At 48.4% G+C, this 21,115-nt stretch overlaps 2 protein-coding genes across 2 annotated transcripts in view; both read left to right on the forward strand.

Annotated features, from left to right (window-relative positions):
- Window positions 1–21,115, forward strand: part of RBCK1 (RANBP2-type and C3HC4-type zinc finger containing 1) — a 42,702-nt gene that overhangs the window by 6,848 nt on the left and 14,739 nt on the right. The window contains exon 3 of the mRNA XM_089662230.1: window positions 18,488–18,648. Within this exon, the coding sequence (XP_089518356.1) occupies window positions 18,488–18,648 (161 nt within the window). The remainder of the gene's footprint in view (window positions 1–18,487; window positions 18,649–21,115) is intronic.
- Window positions 1,277–8,696, forward strand: LOC149435947 (uncharacterized). The gene is made up of 2 exons (XM_089662227.1): window positions 1,277–1,282; window positions 7,217–8,696. Exons 1-2 carry the CDS (start codon window positions 1,277–1,279, stop codon window positions 8,267–8,269), a joined length of 1,059 nt encoding a protein of 352 aa, XP_089518353.1. The 3' UTR covers window positions 8,270–8,696.

Here is a 21,115-nt window from a genome sequence, read left to right on the forward strand (position 1 = left end):
AGACTAAGGGCAGGTGAAGGGGATAAAGACAAACATTGAAGGCAGGGGATCAAAGTAAAGGGTGGGCAGGAGGGTAGATGTAGGGGATGGAGATGAAGAGTGAGGACAGGGGATGAATGTAAAGAGTTGGGGAAGATGGTGAAGTCGTGGATGGAGGTGAAGAGTGGGCAGGAGGGTGGATATAGAGGACGAGAATGAAGAGTAGGGGCAGCAGATGATTGTAAAGAGTTGGGGAAGATGGTGGAGATGGGATGCAGGGGAAGAGTGGGTAGGCGGGCGGACGTAAGGGATGGAGACGAAGATTGAGGGCAGGAGATGATTGTAGAGAGTTGGGGAAGACGACGTAGTCTTGGATATAGACGAAGTGGGCAGGAGTGCATGGATGTAGGGGATGAGAATGAAGAGCGAGGTCAGGAGACAAATATAAAGCGTTGGGGAAGACAGCGGAGTCATGAATGGAGGCAAAGAGTGGGCAGGAGGGCTGGATGTAGGGAATGAGAACAAAGAGTGAGGGCAGGAGATGAAGGTAAAGCGTTGGGGAAGACAGTGGAGTCATGGATGGAGGTGAAGAGTGGGCAGGAGGGCTGGATGTAGGGGATAAGAAGGAAGAGTGAGGGCAGGAGATGAATGTAAAGCATTAGGGAAGGTGGAGACTAGATGGAGGTGAAGAGTGGACAGGAGGACGGGTGAAGGGGATAAAGGCAAACCTCAGAGGCAGGAGGGCAGATGTAGGGGATGGAGACGAATAGTTAGGGCAGGAGATGAATGTAAAGCATTGGAGAAGACAGTGGAGCCATGGATGGAGGTGAAGAGTGGGCAGGAGGGATGGATGTAGGGGATGAGAACGAAGAGTGAGGGCAGGAGATGAAGGTAAAGCGTTGGGGAAGACAGTGGAGCCATGGATGGAGGCGAAGAGTGGACAGGAGGGCTGGATGTAGGGGATGAGAATGAAGAGTGAGGGCAGGAGATGAATGTAAAGCGTTGGAGAAGACAGTAGAGTCATGGATGGAGGTGAAGAGTGGGCAGGAGGGGTGGATGTAGGGGATGAGAATGAAGAGTGAGGGCAGGAGATGAATGTAAAGCGTTGGAGAAGACAGTGGAGCCATGGATGGAGGTGAAGAGTGGACAGGAGGGGTGGATGTAGGGGATGAGAATGAAGAGTGAGGGCAGGAGATGAATGTAAAGCGTTGGAGAAGACAGTGGAGCCATGGATGGAGGTGAAGAGTGGACAGGAGGGATGGATGTAGGGGATGACAATGAAGAGTGAGGGCAGGAGATGAAGGTAAAGCGTTACGGAAGGTGAAGACCAGATGGAGTTGATGCTGTAGATGTTATTTTTGCTATCTTTAACCACTTCACGCGCCTGGATTGCTTTTATCCCCCCCCTCCCCCCCACCACCTTCCACAGCTTTCTCCTGTCCCAATTAGGGAACCACAGTGTGCAGCCAGTGCTTCCGCCAACTGACAGTAGAGCTGACCAGGGGGCCGGATCTTCCCTGATCATCTCTACGGTCTGAGGAACCGGAAACGACGAGCATTTCGTCACTTCCCGGTTCACCGGATGTCAACAAAGCCATTTTTGTCTTGGGGAAAGCATCTGATTGCACCGGTCTTGGATGACAGACGTGGGGTCTAACCGGCACCAGATCTCTCAGTAAAGAGTACCTGTCACTGCCTAAAATGTACAAAGTCTTTCTCCATTGCGCGGGCGTGCACATTTTTAAAGCGTGACATGTTGGGTATCTACTTACTCGGCGTAACATCCTCTTTCATGTTCTACCAAACAATTGGGTTTTATATTCGGTATTAAGATTCTTTAAAGTGTCGTTGTTTTCACTGCGCACATTCCAACACCCGCCATTTTATTCTCTACTGTGAAAATATTGCAGGTTTTAGGTCATTTGCTAGAAAAAAAATACTGATTTTTATTTTTTAAAAAAAATAGTGTTTAAGACTGAATCTTTTTCTCCATTTTTAATTTTTTTTTACCTCGCTGAGAAAATCGTTCTTGTTTTTGGGAAGTGATATTTCATTTTTTTTTTTTTTTTTTGCATTTTTTTTTTTTTGCATCTTTTTTTTTGACAAAGTTCTTCTCTTCTTTCTTTTTTTTGTGTTTAAATCTTCCAGGAAAAAGGAAGTAGAGAAGACAAGTCCTCCTCCCAGCACAAGACGAAAGAGGGATCCCTAACTAGCGAGTACGTCGTCATATCCGCGTAACCGACGAGGCCGAGCAAGATGCCAAGGGCAGCTTCTGGTGGTTCCCGCTGGAAGAAAAACCCCCCAAAAAACGCCGATCTCGTCTTCCGGAACCGACGCAAAAGCCTGTAGCTGTTGTCCTTTGAATGGGATTTGCGGTTAAAATGAAGAACGCCCCAATTTTGATTTTAGTTATTGTAGTAGCCGTCTGGTGGTGAAAACGGGTATTGCAGCTTGACCGTATCAAAGGAATGTGATGCGGCTTCTTGAAGGGATGTAATTGGGGGGGCGTATCGGGGTATTTACTAAGGAGCCGACTCTCCATGATACCGGGATGGTGATACTAGATATTAGGGGAGGGCAGACCCTGGACACAACTCTGAATCCCGCCATCTTGGGAATTTCCTATCCTACGGACTCCCGATGATGGGGGGGTCGCGGTGCTAGGAGCGCCAAGTGAGCAACACACGGATCCTGGTGGGTGCATATGTGTGGCATAAAGCCCCCCCACCATGCTGCCACATACATGCATACGGTTAGCAGGAACAGGTTGAGGGAAAAAAAATTTGAAATTCTGCTTTTTTATTTTAATAGATTGGTTAGGTGTTAGAATATCTGTCAGGTTTTTATTGCACTTTCTGTCCCAGTGAAGCCTGCAGCCTCTAGATTTAGATCCCCCCCATCTCTCCTCTAGGGGTGGTACAGAGGGAGGAGTTTGTACCGCTGCATCCCCCCATCTCTCCTCTAGGGGTGGCACAGAGGGAGGAGTTTGTACCGCTGCATCCCCCCATCTCTCCTCTAGGGGTGGCACAGAGGGTGGAGTTTGTACCGCTGCATCCCCCCATCTCTCCTCTAGGGGTGGCACAGAGGGTGGAGTTTGTACCGCTGCATCCCCCCATCTCTCCTCTAGGGGTGGCACAGAGGGTGGAGTTTGTACCGCTGCATCCCCCCATCTCTCCTCTAGGGGTGGTACAGAGGGTGGAGTTTGTACCGCTGCATCCCCCCCACGTCTCCCCTAGAGGTGGTACAGAGGGAGGAGTTTGTACCGCTGTATCCCCCCACGTCTCCCCTAGAGGTGGCACAGAGGGAGGAGTTTGTACCGCTGTATCCCCCCACGTCTCCCCTAGAGGTGGCACAGAGGGTGGAGTTTGTACCGCTGCATCCCCCCCATCTCTCCTCTAGGGGTGGTACAGAGGGAGGAGTTTGTACCGCTGCATCCCCCCATCTCTCCTCTAGGGGTGGCACAGAGGGTGGAGTTTGTACCGCTGCATCCCCCCATCTCTCCTCTAGGGGTGGTACAGAGGGTGGAGTTTGTACCGATGCATCCCCCATCTCTCCTCTAGGGGTGGTACAGAGGGAGGAGTTTATACCGCTGCATCCCCCCATCTCTCCTCTAGGGGTGGTACAGAGGGAGGAGTTTATACCGCTGCATCCCCCCATCTCTCCTCTAGGGGTGGCACAGAGGGTGGAGTTTGTACCGCTGCATCCCCCCATCTCTCCTCTAGGGGTGGTACAGAGGGAGGAGTTTGTACCGATGCATCCCCCATCTCTCCTCTAGGGGTGGCACAGAGGGTGGAGTTTGTACCGCTGCATCCCCCCATCTCTCCTCTAGGGGTGGTACAGAGGGAGGAGTTTATACCGCTGCATCCCCCCATCTCTCCTCTAGGGGTGGTACAGAGGGAGGAGTTTATACCGCTGCATCCCCCCATCTCTCCTCTAGGGGTGGTACAGAGGGAGGAGTTTGTACCGATGCATCCCCCATCTCTCCTCTAGGGGTGGTACAGAGGGAGGAGTTTATACCGCTGCATCCCCCCATCTCTCCTCTAGGGGTGGTACAGAGGGTGGAGTTTGTACCGATGCATCCCCCATGTCTCCTTTAGGGGTGGTACAGAGGGTGGAGTTTGTACCGCTGCATCCCCCCATCTCTCCTTTAGGGGTGGTACAGAGGGAGGAGTTTGTACCGCTGCATCCCCCCATCTCTCCTCTAGGGGTGGTACAGAGGGAGGAGTTTATACCGCTGCATCCCCCCATCTCTCCTCTAGGGGTGGTACAGAGGGAGGAGTTTGTACCGCTGCATCCCCCCCATCTCTCCTCTAGGGGTGGTACAGAGGGAGGAGTTTGTACCGATGCATCCCCCATCTCTCCTCTAGGGGTGGTACAGAGGGAGGAGTTTATACCGCTGCATCCCCCCATCTCTCCTCTAGGGGTGGTACAGAGGGTGGAGTTTGTACCGATGCATCCCCCATGTCTCCTTTAGGGGTGGTACAGAGGGAGGAGTTTGTACCGCTGCATCCCCCCCATCTCTCCTTTAGGGGTGGTACAGAGGGAGGAGTTTGTACCGCTGCATCCCCCCATGTCTCCTTTAGGGGTGGTACAGAGGGAGGAGTTTGTACCGCTGCATCCCCCCATCTCTCCTCTAGGGGTGGTACAGAGGGAGGAGTTTGTACCGCTGCATCCCCCCCATCTCTCCTCTAGGGGTGGTACAGAGGGAGGAGTTTGTACCGCTGCATCCCCCCCACGTCTCCCCTAGAGGTGGTACAGAGGGAGGAGTTTGTACCGCTGCATCCCCCCACGTCTCCCCTAGAGGTGGCACAGAGGGTGGAGTTTGTACCGCTGCATCCCCCCATCTCTCTTCTAGAGGTGGCACAGAGGGAGGAGTTTGTACCGCTGCATCCTCCATGTCTCCCCTAGAGGTGGCGCAGGGGGTGGAGTTTGTACCACTGCATCCCCCCATCTCTCCTAGGGGTGGTAGAGAGGGAGGAGTTTGAACCGCTGCATCCCCCACGTCTCCCCTAGAGGTGGCACGGTGGGAGGAGTTTGTATCGCTGCATCCCCCACGTCTCCCCTAGAGGTGGCACAGAGGGAGGAGTTTGTACCGCTGCATCCCCCACGTCTCCCCTAGAGGTGGCACAGAGGGTAAGGTTCGTACTATTGCCTCTTCCGCTGGGGGGGCCACAGAAGGTAGAGTATTTCTGCTTCCCCCCCCAACCCATTTCCCACTGGGGGGACACAGAGTAGAGTTTGTAAATTAAATCCTGAACGTGCCTTCATTATTTACCGTTTTACCGTTTTCCTTTTTTTTTGTTTTTAGATAATTATATATTTCCTGCCGTAATTCAGGTACTTTTAGGTCCCGGCTGCGGGTGCTTCCTGATCAAAAGGAAATGTTCCCTTTCCCTAGTCCGCAACGTGACCCTGACCTCCTGCTAGACCCTCCACCCGTAATCGGGGATCCCCTGCTAGACCCTCCACCCGTAATCGGGGATCCCCTGCTAGACCCTCCACCCGTAATCGGGGATCCCCTGCTAGACCCTCCACACGTAATCGGGGATCTCCAGCTAGACCCTCCACAACGTGACCCTGACCTCCTGCTAGACCCTCCACCCGTAATCGGGGATCCCCTGCTAGACCCTCCACCCGTAATCGGGGATCCCCTGCTAGACCCTCCACAACGTGACCCTGACCTCCTGCTAGACCCTCCACCCGTAATCGGGGATCTCCAGCTAGACCCTCCACATGTAATCGGGGATCTCCAGCTAGACCCTCCACCCGTAATCGGGGATCCCCTGCTAGACCCTCCACCCGTAATCGGGGATCCCCTGCTAGACCCTCCACCCGTAATCGGGGATCCCCTGCTAGACCCTCCACCCGTAATCGGGGATCCCCTGCTAGACCCTCCACCCGTAATCGGGGATCCCCTGCTAGACCCTCCACCCGTAATCGGGGATCCCCTGCTAGACCCTCCACCCGTAATCGGGGATCCCCTGCTAGACCCTCCACCCGTAATCGGGGATCCCCTGCTAGACCCTCCACCCGTAATCAGGATCTCCAGCTAGACCCTCCACCCGTAATCAGGATCTCCAGCTAGACCCTCCACCCGTAATCGGGGATCTCCAGCTAGACCCTCCACACGTAATCGGGGATCTCCAGCTAGACCCTCCACAACGTGACCCTGACCTCCTGCTAGACCCTCCACCCGTAATCGGGGATCCCCTGCTAGACCCTCCACCCGTAATCGGGGATCTCCAGCTAGACCCTCCACCCGTAATCGGGGATCCCCTGCTAGACCCTCCACCCGTAATCGGGGATCCCCTGCTAGATCCTCCACCCGTAATCGGGGATCCCCTGCTAGATCCTCCACCCGTAATCGGGGATCCCCTGCTAGACCCTCCACCCGTAATCAGGATCTCCAGCTAGACCCTCCACACGTAATCGGGGATCCCCTGCTAGACCCTCCACCCGTAATCAGGATCTCCAGCTAGACCCTCCACACGTAATCGGGGATCTCCAGCTAGACCCTCCACAACGTGACCCTGACCTCCTGCTAGACCCTCCACCCGTAATCGGGGATCCCCTGCTAGACCCTCCACCCGTAATCGGGGATCCCCTGCTAGACCCTCCACCCGTAATCGGGGATCCCCTGCTAGACCCTCCACCCGTAATCGGGGATCCCCTGCTAGACCCTCCACACGTAATCGGGGATCTCCAGCTAGACCCTCCACAACGTGACCCTGACCTCCTGCTAGACCCTCCACCCGTAATCGGGGATCCCCTGCTAGACCCTCCACCCGTAATCGGGGATCCCCTGCTAGACCCTCCACCCGTAATCGGGGATCCCCTGCTAGACCCTCCACCCGTAATCGGGGATCTCCAGCTAGACCCTCCACAACGTGACCCTGACCTCCTGCTAGACCCTCCACCCGTAATCGGGGATCCCCTGCTAGACCCTCCACCCGTAATCGGGGATCCCCTGCTAGACCCTCCACCCGTAATCGGGGATCCCCTGCTAGACCCTCCACCCGTAATCGGGGATCCCCTGCTAGACCCTCCACCCGTAATCGGGGATCCCCTGCTAGACCCTCCACCCGTAATCAGGATCTCCAGCTAGACCCTCCACACGCAATCGGGGATCTCCAGCTAGACCCTCCACCCATAATCGGGGATCCCCTGCTAGACCCTCCACCCGTAATCGGGGATCCCCTGCTAGACCCTCCACCCGTAATCGGGGATCCCCTGCTAGACCCTCCACACGCAATCAGGATCTCCAGCTAGACCCTCCACACGCAATCGGGGATCTCCAGCTAGACCCTCCACACGTAATCGGGGATCCCCTGCTAGACCCTCCACCCGTAATCGGGGACCTCCTGCTAGACCCTCCACCCGTAATCGGGGACCTCCTGCTAGACCCTCCACACGTAATCGGGGATCCCCTGCTAGACCCTCCACCTGTAATCGGGGATCCCCTGCTAGACCCTCCACCCGTAATCGGGGATCCCCTGCTAGACCCTCCACCCGTAATCGGGGATCCCCTGCTAGACCCTCCACCCGTAATCGGGGATCCCCTGCTAGACCCTCCACACGCAATCGGGGATCTCCAGCTAGACCCTCCACACGTAATCGGGGATCCCCTGCTAGACCCTCCACCCGTAATCGGGGATCCCCTGCTAGACCCTCCACCCGTAATCGGGGATCCCCTGCTAGACCCTCCACCCGTAATCGGGGATCCCCTGCTAGACCCTCCACCCGTAATCGGGGATCCCCTGCTAGACCCTCCACCCGTAATCGGGGATCCCCTGCTAGACCCTCCACGCGTAATCGGGGATCCCCTGCTAGGCCCTCCACGCGTAATCGGGGATCCCCTGCTAGGCCCTCCACGCGTAATCGGGGATCCCCTGCTAGGCCCTCCACGCGTAATCGGGGATCCCCTGCTAGGCCCTCCACGCGTAATCGGGGATCCCCTGCTAGGCCCTCCACGCGCAATCGGGGATCCCCTGCTAGGCCCTCCACGCGCAATCGGGGATCCCCTGCTAGGCCCTCCACGCGCAATCGGGGATCCCCTGCTAGGCCCTCCACGCGCAATCGGGGATCCCCTGCTAGGCCCTCCACGCGCAATCGGGGATCCCCTGCTAGGCCCTCCACGCGTAATCGGGGATCCCCAGCTAGGCCCTCCACCCGTAACCGGGGACTTCCTGCTAGACCCTCCACACGTAATTGGGGATCAATGAATCCCCGAACCAATAACGATTGGGAGGAGAAAGTGACCAAAGGTGGACATCTTCCCCATGGGCACTGATCATTGAGTAGATGTGTGGCCGGTCCTGGACGGTATTTGTGGGGGGAGGGGGTTCCCCATACTTCTTGGCATGGGGAGTTTTGATCATTTTTGGTAAGGGATCTCTTTGGCTCCCGGCAATGTGAAGGGGCGTTGGGTGGCCTTCGTGGAGGTCCATGTTGGGTGTCCTTCGTGGAGGTCCATGTTGGGTGGCCTTCATTGGGTGTCCTTCGTGGAGGTCCATGTTGGGTGTCCTTCGTGGAGGTCCATGGTTCGGTTCTGTACTTCTTGTTGCTGCTCCGGTGTTTTAGTCATGTGACTGAATTGTTTCGGGAAGGATGGACTTTGGTTGGTTTTGCCTCCTTTAGTATTATAAAGTATCGGGGGTAATTCTCTTACTATTGGTTTGTACATATTTTAATAAATAGTTACTATGTATCCAAGACAACATGGACGATTGTGGAATTCTTTATTGTTCGATCATATTTATGTATGTAAGGTTCATGTATGTAAACGTGTGTGCTTGCATTGACGTACATACACTAATCAGCCATGGTCACGTTATGACCACCCACCTAGTATTGAGTAGGTCGTCGTTTTGCCGCCAAAACAGCCCTGACCCACCGAGGCATGGACGCCATCTGACCTCTGAAGGTACGTTGTGGTATCGGCACCAAGCCGTCAGATGCAGATCCTGTAAGTTGGGAGGTGGGGCCTCCATGGATCTCCTGTAAGTTGGGAGGTGGGGCCTCCATGGATCTCCTGTAAGTTGGGAGGTGGGGCCTCCATGGATCTCCTGTAAGTTGGGAGGTGGGGCCTCCATGGATCTCCTGTAAGTTGGGAGGTGGGACCTCCATGGATCTCCTGTAAGTTGGGAGGTGGGACCTCCATAAATCTCCTGTAAGTTGGGAGGTGGGGCCTCCATGGATCTCCTGTAAGTTGGGAGGTGGGGCCTCCATGGATCTTCTGTAAGTTGGGAGGTGGGGCCTCCATGGATCTCCTGTAAGTTGGGAGGCGGGGCCTACATGGATCCAACTTGTTTTTCCAACACATCCCACAGATGCTTGAAGGTCACCTGGAGATTTGGAGAATTTGGAGGCCAAGTCATCACCTCAAACTCATTGTGTTCCTCAAAGCATTCTTGGATTCCTCGGGTCAGCGTGGGCACCCTGACCGGTCTGCAGCTACACAGCCCCATACACAGCAAACTGCAATGCTCTGTGTGTTCCGACACTTTTCTATAGGAACCAGAATTCACTTTTTCACCAATTTGAGCTCAAGTACCTCATCTACTGGGTCAGACTACACGGGCCAGCATTCCCTCCCCTCCTCCATCAATGAGTCTTCCCTCCCCACCTCCATCAATGAGCATTCCCTCCCCACCTCCATCAATGAGTCTTCCCTCCCTACCTCCATCAATGAGTCTTCCCTCCCCACCTCCATCAATGAGCCTTCCCTCCCCACCTCCATCAATGAGCCTTCCCTCCCCACCTCCATCAATGAGCCTTCCCTCCCCACCTCCATCAATGAGCCTTCCCTCCCCACCTCCAACAATGAGCCTTCCCTCCCCTCCCCACCTCCAACAATGAGCCTTCCCTCCCCTCCCCACCTCCATCAATGAGCCTTCCCTCCCCTCCCCACCTCCATCAATGAGCCTTCCCTCCCCTCCCCACCTCCATCAATGAGCCTTCCCTCCCCTCCCCACCTCCATCAATGAGCCTTCCCTCCCCTCCCCACCTCCATCAATGAGCCTTAACTCCCCCCCCCCCTCCATCAATGAGCCTTAACTCCCCCCCCACCTCCATCAATGAGCCTTAACTCCCCCCCACCTCCATCAATGAGCCTTATCCCCCCCCCCACCTTCCTCAATGAGCCTAACCCCCCCCCCCCACCTTCATCAATGAGCCTCCCCCCCCCACCTTCATCAATGAGCCTTCCCCCTCCCCCCCACCTCCATCAGTGAGCCTTCCCTCCCACTGACACCAATGATGGGGCACTATTCCTCCCACTGACACCAATGATGGGGCACTATTCCTCTCACTGACACCAATGATGGGGCACTATTCCTCTCACTGACACCAATGATGGGGCACTATTCCTCTCACTGACACCAATGATGGGGCACTATTCCTCTCACTGACACCAATGATGGGGCACTATTCCTCCCACTGACACCAATGATGGGGCACTATTCCTCCCACTGACACCAATGATGGGGCACTATTCCTCCCACTGACACCAATGATGGGACACTATTCCTCCCACTGACACCAATGATGGGGCACTATTCCTCTCACTGACACCAATGATGGGGCACTATTCCTCTCACTGACACCAATGATGGGGCACTATTCCTCTCACTGACACCAATGATGGGGCACTATTCCTCCCACTGACACCAATGATGGGGCACTATTCCTCCCACTGACACCAATGATGGGGCACTATTCCTCCCACTGACACCAATGATGGGGCACTATTCCTCCCACTGACACCAATGATGGGGCACTATTCCTCCCACTGACACCAATGATGGGGCACTATTCCTCCCACTGACACCAATGATGGGGCACTATTCCTCCCACTGATACCAATGATGGGACACTATTCCTCCCACTGACACCAATAATGGGGCACTATTCCTCCCACTGACACCAATGATGGGGCACTATTCCTCCCACTGACACCAATGATGGGACAAGAATGTCCTCCCATCAGAGCTACAGTGGCCCTCATAAGGTACAAGTTCTGTATGGGGGAAGATCTACCAATCGCTGCGTTCCCGGACTTGACACCCCGCCCACTGTTGGCTGCTTCCAAAATGAAAAAAAAAACCTTAAAAGGACGCAGATTTGAGGACTTTCTGGACATCCCGAGAACCGCGACAAAGAGACCGCACAGCATTCTGGGAAACCAATTCCAGGGATGTGCCCGGCGGGGGTGTGGTCATCTAGAAAAGGGCGTCGCCTCACGAGGGGATTACTCTGAAGGTGACAACAGCCCCTGGTGTATAGGTAAGAAAACGGGATTTTATACAGTCCATTCCAGGAATTCAATTTGAACCGAATTCGAATAGAAAAGATCGAATTGACCCAAATTCATTGCGAAGGAAAGCTGCTTCTATTCTAACCAAAATTCAAATTTCAGAAGATGGCTGTATTCTTTCTGTTTTATTCTATTCTGTTCTATTCTTTTCTTTTATATTCTATTTTATTCTACTCTTTTTGAAATTCGAATTTCAGAAGACAGCTATATTTTTTTTTCTATTTTAATCTATTCTATTCTTTTCTATTACTTTACTTTCTAATTTATTATATTATGCTCTGTTTTATTCTATTCAGTTCTGTTCTGTTTTATTCTATTCTTTTCAAAATTTGAATTTCGGAAGAAGGCTATATTCTTTTTATTTTATTATATTATTTAAATTTTTATTCTATTTTCTTTCAGAAATTCGAATTTCAGAAGACAGCTATATTTTTTTCTATTTTAATCTATTCTATTCTTCTCCTTTACTTTCTATTCTTTTATTTTCTATTATTATATTCTGTTTTTTTAATTCTTTTCTCTTCTATTCTATTTTATTTTATTTTAGAAATTCGCATTTTGGAGAATGGCTATATTCTTTCTATTTTATTCTGTTATTTTCTATTACTTTACTTTCTATTCTGTTTTATTCTATTCTTTTCAAAATTTTAATTTTGGAAGAAGGCTATATTCTTTCTAATTTATTCTATTCTTTTATTTTTTATTCTTTTCTTTTCTTTTAGAAATTCGAATTTATATTTTAACACTGATACGCACAGTCTTTAACCTCTTGGGGCCTGCGCCTCCCGGCCCTTTAAGAGTTTCAGAAGCTGGGAGGCAGGACGGGGATTTAGGGTCACTTGACCGCCGTGATTCGCCGCCATGGCGGTCACATGATCGGAAAAGGTCCCGATTGAAAGGGGAGATTGGGACCTTTCTGGGAGTAGCGGACATGTGTACTGGGAGCTCGCAGGGTGCGCGCTCTCGGCACATATGTATTTTTTAATGGCACGAAAATGTGCGGCCGCTCGGCGTCTACGGGGTTAAAGGAAATCGTCCGAAGTCAGCCATATGGTTACAGTTTTTATTCGTTTTTGAATTCCTTTCAAGTTCGATTCATTATTTTGGATTTGTTTAAATTCTGTACCATTGTCATTCGGAAATTTGGATACATCTGAACAATGAAAAGTGCGTCCGATTCAGAACTAAATGAACCGCAAGCGTCTGCGCAACCCAGTGTTTTTACCAAAAAATGGTGTATTTGCCCTAAATTTTATTTCTATTTATTTGCCCTAAATTTTATTTCTATTTATTTGTTTGCCCTAAATTTTATTTATATTTATTTATTTGCCCTAAATTTTATTTATATTTATTTGCCCTAAATTTTATTTATATTTATTTGCCCTAAATTTTATTTATATTTATTTGCCCTAAATTTTATTTATATTTATTTAGTTGCCCTAAATTTTAGTTATATTTATTTAGTTGCCCTAAATTTTAGTTATATTTATTTAGTTGCCCTAATTGTTAGTTATATTTATTTATTTGCCCTAAATTTTTTTATATTTGCCCTAAATTTTATTTATATTTATTTAGTTGCCCTAAATTTTATTTACATTTATTTAGTTGCCCTAAATTTTATTTATATTTATTTATATTTATTTATTTGCTCTAAATTTTATTTCTATTTATTTGTTTGCCCTAAATTTTATTTATAGTTATTTATTTGCCCTAAATTTTATTTATATTTATTTGCCCTAAATTTTATTTATATTTATTTGCCCTAAATTTTATTTATATTTATTTAGTTGCCCTAAATTTTATTTCTATTTATTTGTTTGCCCTAAATTTTATTTATAGTTATTTATTTGCCCTAAATTTTATTTATATTTATTTGCCCTAAATTTTATTTATATTTATTTAGTTGCCCTAAATTTTATTTATATTTATTTAGTTGCCCTAAATTTTATTTATATTTATTTGCCCTAAATTTTATTTATATTTATTTGCCCTAAATTTTATTTATATTTATTTAGTTGCCCTAAATTTTATTTATATTTATTTAGTTGCCCTAAATTTTATTTATATTTATTTACCCTAAATTTTATTTATATTTATTTAGTTGCCCTAAATTTTATTTATATTTATTTGCCCTAAATTTTATTTATATTTATTTGCCCTAAATTTTATTTATATTTATTTAGTTGCCCTAAATTTTAGTTATATTTATTTAGTTGCCCTAAATTTTAGTTATATTTATTTAGTTGCCCTAATTGTTAGTTATATTTATTTATATTTATTTATTTGCCCTAAATTTTTTTATATTTGCCCTAAATTTTATTTATATTTATTTAGTTGCCCTAAATTTTATTTACATTTATTTAGTTGCCCTAAATTTTATTTATATTTATTTATATTTATTTATTTGCTCTAAATTTTATTTCTATTTATTTGTTTGCCCTAAATTTTATTTATAGTTATTTATTTGCCCTAAATTTTATTTATATTTATTTGCCCTAAATTTTATTTATATTTATTTGCCCTAAATTTTATTTATATTTATTTAGTTGCCCTAAATTTTATTTCTATTTATTTGTTTGCCCTAAATTTTATTTATAGTTATTTATTTGCCCTAAATTTTATTTATATTTATTTGCCCTAAATTTTATTTATATTTATTTAGTTGCCCTAAATTTTATTTATATTTATTTAGTTGCCCTAAATTTTATTTATATTTATTTGCCCTAAATTTTATTTATATTTATTTGCCCTAAATTTTATTTATATTTATTTAGTTGCCCTAAATTTTATTTATATTTATTTAGTTGCCCTAAATTTTATTTATATTTATTTACCCTAAATTTTATTTATATTTATTTAGTTGCCCTAAATTTTATTTATATTTATTTGCCCTAAATTTTATTTATATTTATTTGCCCTAAATTTTATTTATATTTATTTAGTTGCCCTAAATTTTAGTTATATTTATTTAGTTGCCCTAAATTTTAGTTATATTTATTTAGTTGCCCTAATTGTTAGTTATATTTATTTATATTTATTTATTTGCCCTAAATTTTTTTATATTTGCCCTAAATTTTATTTATATTTATTTAGTTGCCCTAAATTTTATTTACATTTATTTAGTTGCCCTAAATTTTATTTATATTTATTTATATTTATTTATTTGCTCTAAATTTTATTTCTATTTATTTGTTTGCCCTAAATTTTATTTATAGTTATTTATTTGCCCTAAATTTTATTTATATTTATTTGCCCTAAATTTTATTTATATTTATTTGCCCTAAATTTTATTTATATTTATTTAGTTGCCCTAAATTTTATTTCTATTTATTTGTTTGCCCTAAATTTTATTTATAGTTATTTATTTGCCCTAAATTTTATTTATATTTATTTGCCCTAAATTTTATTTATATTTATTTAGTTGCCCTAAATTTTATTTATATTTATTTAGTTGCCCTAAATTTTATTTATATTTATTTGCCCTAAATTTTATTTATATTTATTTGCCCTAAATTTTATTTATATTTATTTAGTTGCCCTAAATTTTATTTATATTTATTTAGTTGCCCTAAATTTTATTTATATTTATTTACCCTAAATTTTATTTATATTTATTTAGTTGCCCTAAATTTTATTTATATTTATTTATTTGCACTAAATTTTATTTATATTTATTTATATTTATTTATTTGCTCTAAATTTTAGTTATATTTATTTATTTGCCCTAAATTTTATTTATATTTATTTATTTGCTCTAAATTTTAGTTATATTTATTTATATTTATTTGCCCTATTTTGTTTTATATCCTGTGCGTTTGATAAATCGTTGTGCAAATAACGTGAAAAATTGCAATTTACCGCCATTTTATTGCGCAGGGCCTCTGCGTTCAGGAGATGTAGAATGTTCCCAAGGTGGTCTGGCCAAAATTTTTTTTTTTTTTTTTACATGTGCGCAAAAAGGGAAAAATGTCTAAATTTGCCATATTTGGGCAGATTTTTTTTTTTTTCGAAAATTAGAGGTTCAAATGCCCAGAAGCTCCGTCCGCCCCGAATATTTCTGACACGGAGAACGTTCTCCGACATTCACCCGTGGCGTACGTGGCTCAGCAGTCGTCTCGTGTCCGCGGTGGAAGCCGCAGGCCGGCTCTCGATCGCAGATTTCGGAGAAGTCTCCCCGGCCGGGTCCCATCGGGCGGCAGATCTGACTTGTGGTTTGTACTGGGAAGGAGCCGGGTGACACGCCGCCCCCTACAGACTGGAAATGAAGCCGCAGCGAGCCAAGCTGGCCGCAGGCGACAAACACATTCCGCTGCTGATACTGCGCCTCGTCCTCCACATACAGATATTGTCACAGAGCTTCCGGCCCGGGGAACTGGGGGGGGGGGAGGGGAAGTGGGGGAGGGGGAGGAGTGCGGGGGAGGGGTCAAAGGACGAGAAAATATTCTTTGGGCAGCTTTTATTTCTCTCATGTCTGTCCACTTTTTGTGTTTTTGTTTTTTTTCTCATTTTCAGTAATCTTTATTAGATCATCTCCTGTACTGTGTCTGCAGTCTCTGGTCATCTCCTGTACTGTGTCTGCAGTCTCTGGTCATCTCCTGTACTGTGTCTGCAGTCTCTGGTCATCTCCTGTACTATGTCTGCAGTCTCTGGTCATCTCCTGTACTATGTCTGCAGTCTCTGGTCATCTCCTGTACTGTGTCTGCAGTCTCTGGTCATCTCCTGTACTGTGTCTGCAGTCTCTGGTCATCTCCTGTACTATGTCCGCAGTCTCTGGTCATCTCCTGTACTATGTCCGCAGTCTCTGGTCATCTCCTGTACTGTGTCCGCAGTCTCTGGTCATCTCCTGTACTGTGTCTGCAGTCTCTGGTCATCTCCTGTACTGTGTCCGCAGTCTCTGGTCATCTCCTGTACTGTGTCTGCAGTCTCTGGTCATCTCCTGTACTGTGTCCGCAGTCTCTGGTCATCTCCTGTACTATGTCCGCAGTCTCCGGTCATCCCCTGTACTGTGTCTGCAGTCTCTGGTCATCTCCTGTACTGTGTCTGCAGTCTCCGGTCATCCCCTGTACTGTGTCTGCAGTCTCTGGTCATCTCCTGTACTATGTCCGCAGTCTCCGGTCATCCCCTGTACTGTGTCTGCAGTCTCTGGTCATCTCCTGTACTGTGTCTGCAGTCTCCGGTCATCCCCTGTACTGTGTCTGCAGTCTCTGACCGTCTCCTGTGGAATGTCCTCGGTCTCCATCATTTCTGACCATCTTTCGTAGCCCATAATCTGTCACCATTTCCTGTTTTATATCTGCAGTCTCTGACCGCAGTCTGTATCCTTGCATTGCATGGTATGTGTGGCCCTTTGGTGATGTCAGGGGCCGCACTTAAGCCCCCCCTCCCCCACCGTTGTCTCCCAGTTCCATTGGTTTTCTTACAGCCGAGGTTCAGCAAAGGTGCTGACTGCACGCGGCCTGACGATCCAACACCCACTAGGAGTATTCCAGTCTAATTCTGTAAATCTGCCACAAGAAATGTCAAAGTTACGGGAAATATGCGCAATATTAACGCTTTCTAAAAACACGTTTTGGTTTGAAGGAACCTGTTTTTACGTCCCGAAATATTAAGCAGCTTTGCAGGATGACGTCTTTCCTCGGCCATCTCTCTGTCTGGGGCTCTGTGAACATTGCTCTGTCTACATCCACCCTGTGTGCAGTCTGCATTGTGACCGCAGACGGGGACTGAGAACGAGGCAGGCGTCTGCTCTGAACACCTAAAGGGATGGCCCTGCGCAGCGCGCACTCGTGTAATCATTGGAGCAGCAGACCGCAAACTGCGGGGAGTGCGGCGCGGGGGGGTTGTATCTGCAAAGCTGCGCCCCTGGATGTATGTATGGAGCTAACGGGTCGGCCAAGCTGCAGAATCCTTGAACCCATCCCGGGATCTCTGATAAAAATCGTCCGCGGTTTTCCTTCTGATGAGTTTTGTGTTGAAATCGATGGAAGCGCATCAAAACGCATCTGATTGCGCATGAACGTGCATTGTAACGCCGAGGAAAACTGAGCCCAACACACGCATGTTTCAGGGTGAAGCACCCCTTTATGGAGGGACTCCCATCATTGCAAAATCTCCCCGCAATAGTTTGTGTCTCTGCCCCTCCCACAATGAGATTTCCCCCAGTAGTTTGTGTCTCTGCCCCTCCCACAATGAGATTTCCCCCAGTAGATTGTCTGCCCCGCCCACAATGGTGAGTTCCCCCCCCCTCCATAGTTGGTCTCCATGCCCCTCCCACAGTTTCCATGTCTCCATGATTTCCCCCAGTTGTGTCTCTGCCCCTCCCACAATGAGATTTACCCCAGTAGTTTGTGTCTCTGCCCCTCCCACAATGAGATTTCCCCCAGTAGTTTGTGTCTCTGCCCCTCCCACAATGAGATTTCCCCCAGTAGTTTGTGTCTCTGCCCCTCCCACAATGGGGAAATTTCCCCCTAGTAGATTGTCTGCCCCGCCCACAATGGTGAGATCCCCCTCCATAGTTGGTCTCCATGCCCCTCCCACAGTAGGGAGATTTCCCCCCAGTAGTTTGTGTCTCTGCCCCTCCCACAATGGGGAGATTCCCCCTCTGTAGTTTGTGTCTCTGCCCCTCCCACAATGGGGATATTTCCCCCCAGTAGTTTGTGTCTCTGCTCCTCCCACAATGGGGAGATTTCCCTGCAGTAGCTTGTATCTCTGCCCCTCCCACAATGGGGTGATTTCCTCCCGGTAGTTGGTCTCCATGCCCTTCCAACAATGGGGAGATTTCCCCCCGTAGTTGGTCTCCATGCCCCTCCCACAATAGGGAGATTTCCTTGCAGTAGTTGGTCTCCATGTTCCTCCCACAGTGGGGAGATTTCCCCCCCCCCATAGTTTGCCTCCATGCCCCTAGCCTTGCCGGGTCCAGTAGGGGCGGGGGGCCCATTTGTTTGGCCACAACTGATGGGACTGAATTCTGGTGCAGAGTTCCCATCTTGTGACTCCCTGAGAGTTGAGGAGCCGCCATGTCACCCCGCGTGTTAGTAGATGGCGGGTTAGAGTGGAGTGTACCTCTAAAGGAGCGCCCCGCAGGACATCAGCGCCCTCCATCCCGGCAACACGGAGCCATTGTCCACCCGGCATCATACCCAGCCTCCAGGTCCACCAAATATTCACCATCCGTGTCCTCGTTGTCTCCTCTAGGCTCTGGAGGAGGAGAGGCACCAGAACTTCCTGTACCACCTCCAGCTGGACAACGAGGTCCTCATCCCCAACCAGGAGGCCATTGAATGTCGCATCTGCTACACCGAGGTCCCTCCAGGGGCCGGCGTCCTTCTACGTGAGTGTCTCCACAGCTTCTGCAGGTAAGTGCACAGCGGACCACCTACCCACCTCCTGCTTCCATCTTCAACACCTTCCCCCCCCCCTACCTCACCTCCACCTCCCCCCTCACCTCCACCTCCCCCCCCTCACACTATCACCTCCCACTCTCATCTCCCCTCTCACCACCACCTGCCACTCCATCCTCACCACCACCACCACCTCCCCCATGGATTTCATGACCAGAGATAATTGAAGCCCAAACCAAATACAGTTATTGGGTAACTTAAAAAATATTCAGAAGGTAAATAATCAGAGTTGTTATTCCGGGCGCACCTATTTTATTCTATTGGGGGAAGAGAGGATTTGGAGACAGTTTGGTTATAGCGCCTTCTACAGGAGGATGGGAGGCATGAAAAATCGTAAACCAGCCCCCATCTCCCCTCCTCTACCCAACATGCCCCATCATTTCTGCTGGTGTCTTTGTTCCCTCTTCAGTCAGCCTGAACTTTGAAGGGGTCACCCTTACTTCTTTTCTATTCACTATTCCTCCCACTGACACCAATGATGGGGCACTATTCCTCCCCCCCCCCCCCACTGACACCAATGATGGGGCACTATTCCCCCCACTGACACCAATGATGGGGCACTATTCCCCCCACTGACACCAATGATGGGGCACTATTCCCCCCACTGACACCAATTATGGGGCACTATTCCTCCCACTGACACCAATGATGGGGCACTATTCCTCCCACTGACACCAATGATGGGGCACTATTCCTCCCACTGACACCAATGATGGGGAACTATTCCTCTCACTGACACCATTGATGGGGAACTATTCCTCCCACTGACACCAATGATGGGGAACTATTCCTCTCACTGACACCAATGATGGGGAACTATTCCCCCCACTGACACCAATGATGGGACACTATTCCTTCCACTGACACCAATGATGGGGCACTATTCCTCCCACTGACACCAATGATGGGGAACTATTCCTCTCACTGACACCAATGATGGGGAACTATTCCCCCCACTGACACCAATGATGGGACACTATTCCTTCCACTGACACCAATGATGGGGCACTATTCCTCCCACTGACACCAATGATGGGGCACTATTCCTCCCACTGACACCAATGATGAAGCATAATCCCTCCCACTGACCAATGATGGAGCACTATTCTTCCCACTGACACCAATGATGAGGCATAATCCCTCCTGTAGCAATTGTGCACACAGATATGGACGCGGTCATCCATCTTGCTCAAGATTCCCCATCTTGTATCATTCTCTCTCCCTCCAATCCCCCTCCTTCAGGAATGTGGTGTGTGTGTGTGCGCTGGGTTTACAAGGACATCAGGCACAGTTGGATACACTTCATGGTTGTAATCCCAAATTAGCTGGTGCTTGGGTGTCTGTTAGCTTCTCGATCTGAGATGATCGTAAAGCTATAAACCAGTCCTCCACTGGACATGAAACACATTCCAGAATAGCCGTAAAAAATATATCCCATCTAAAAACCACTTTTCATAACTTAAAATGGGGAATACATACAATCGAACAAAGCCTATATTCGGATGGCTCAGTTTAATGCGACTCGCCTGATATCTTACACCCCCTAGTGGAGGTCTACAGGAGAGCAGAAAGCCATATAGTTCTGAAATAGTAAGATATGGCATATTTGATGTCGGGACGTTCAGGATATTCTGAGGGGCGGAGACCTCTGATCCGGTGGGCGGAGACCTCTGATCCGGTGGGCGGAGACCTCTGATCCGGGGGGCGGAGACTTCTGATCCGGGGGGCGGAGACTTCTGATCCGGGGGGCGGAGACTTCTGATCCCGGGGGGCGGAGACCTCTGATCCCGGTGGGGCGGAGACCTCTGATCCCGGTGGGGCGGAGACCTCTGATCCCGGTGGGGCGGAGACCTCTGATCCCGGTGGGGCGGAGACCTCTGATCCCGGTGGGGCGGAGACCTCTGATCCCGGTGGGGCGGAGACCTCTGATCCCGGTGGGGCGGAGACCTCTGATCCCGGTGGGGCGGAGACCTCTGATCCCGGTGGGGCGGAGACCTCTGATCCCGGTGGGGCGGAGACCTCTGATCCCGGTGGGGCGGAGACCTCTGATCCCGGTGGGGCGGAGACCTCTGATCCCGGGGGGCGGAGACCTCTGATCCCGGGGGGCGGAGACCTCTGATCCCGGAGGAAGAAGAGTTCTGAACCGGGGGCGGAGACTTCTGATCTGGACGATTTGGGGGATTTCTGTCATCATTAGGATTTATAAAGGAGCCAAACAACGATATGACAATAAATGGCTTCCTATCATCACCATCCTTCCATAAAAGGTTTTTGGCAGATCGGTCAGATTTTCAATATCGATTCCAAAATTTCACCATTTCTGCCGAAGGAGTGAGACTTTTCAGCAAAGCTGTAAATCTGTACAATCTGATTGCACAAGCCAGTCTATTATTATTATACAGTATTTATAAAGCGCCAATAG

The sequence above is a fragment of the Staurois parvus genome, unplaced genomic scaffold (assembly GCF_062004578.1).
Source record: "Staurois parvus isolate SC_StPar_1 unplaced genomic scaffold, SC_StPar_1.0 ptg001445l, whole genome shotgun sequence".
Lineage (NCBI taxonomy): Eukaryota > Metazoa > Chordata > Amphibia > Anura > Ranidae > Staurois > Staurois parvus.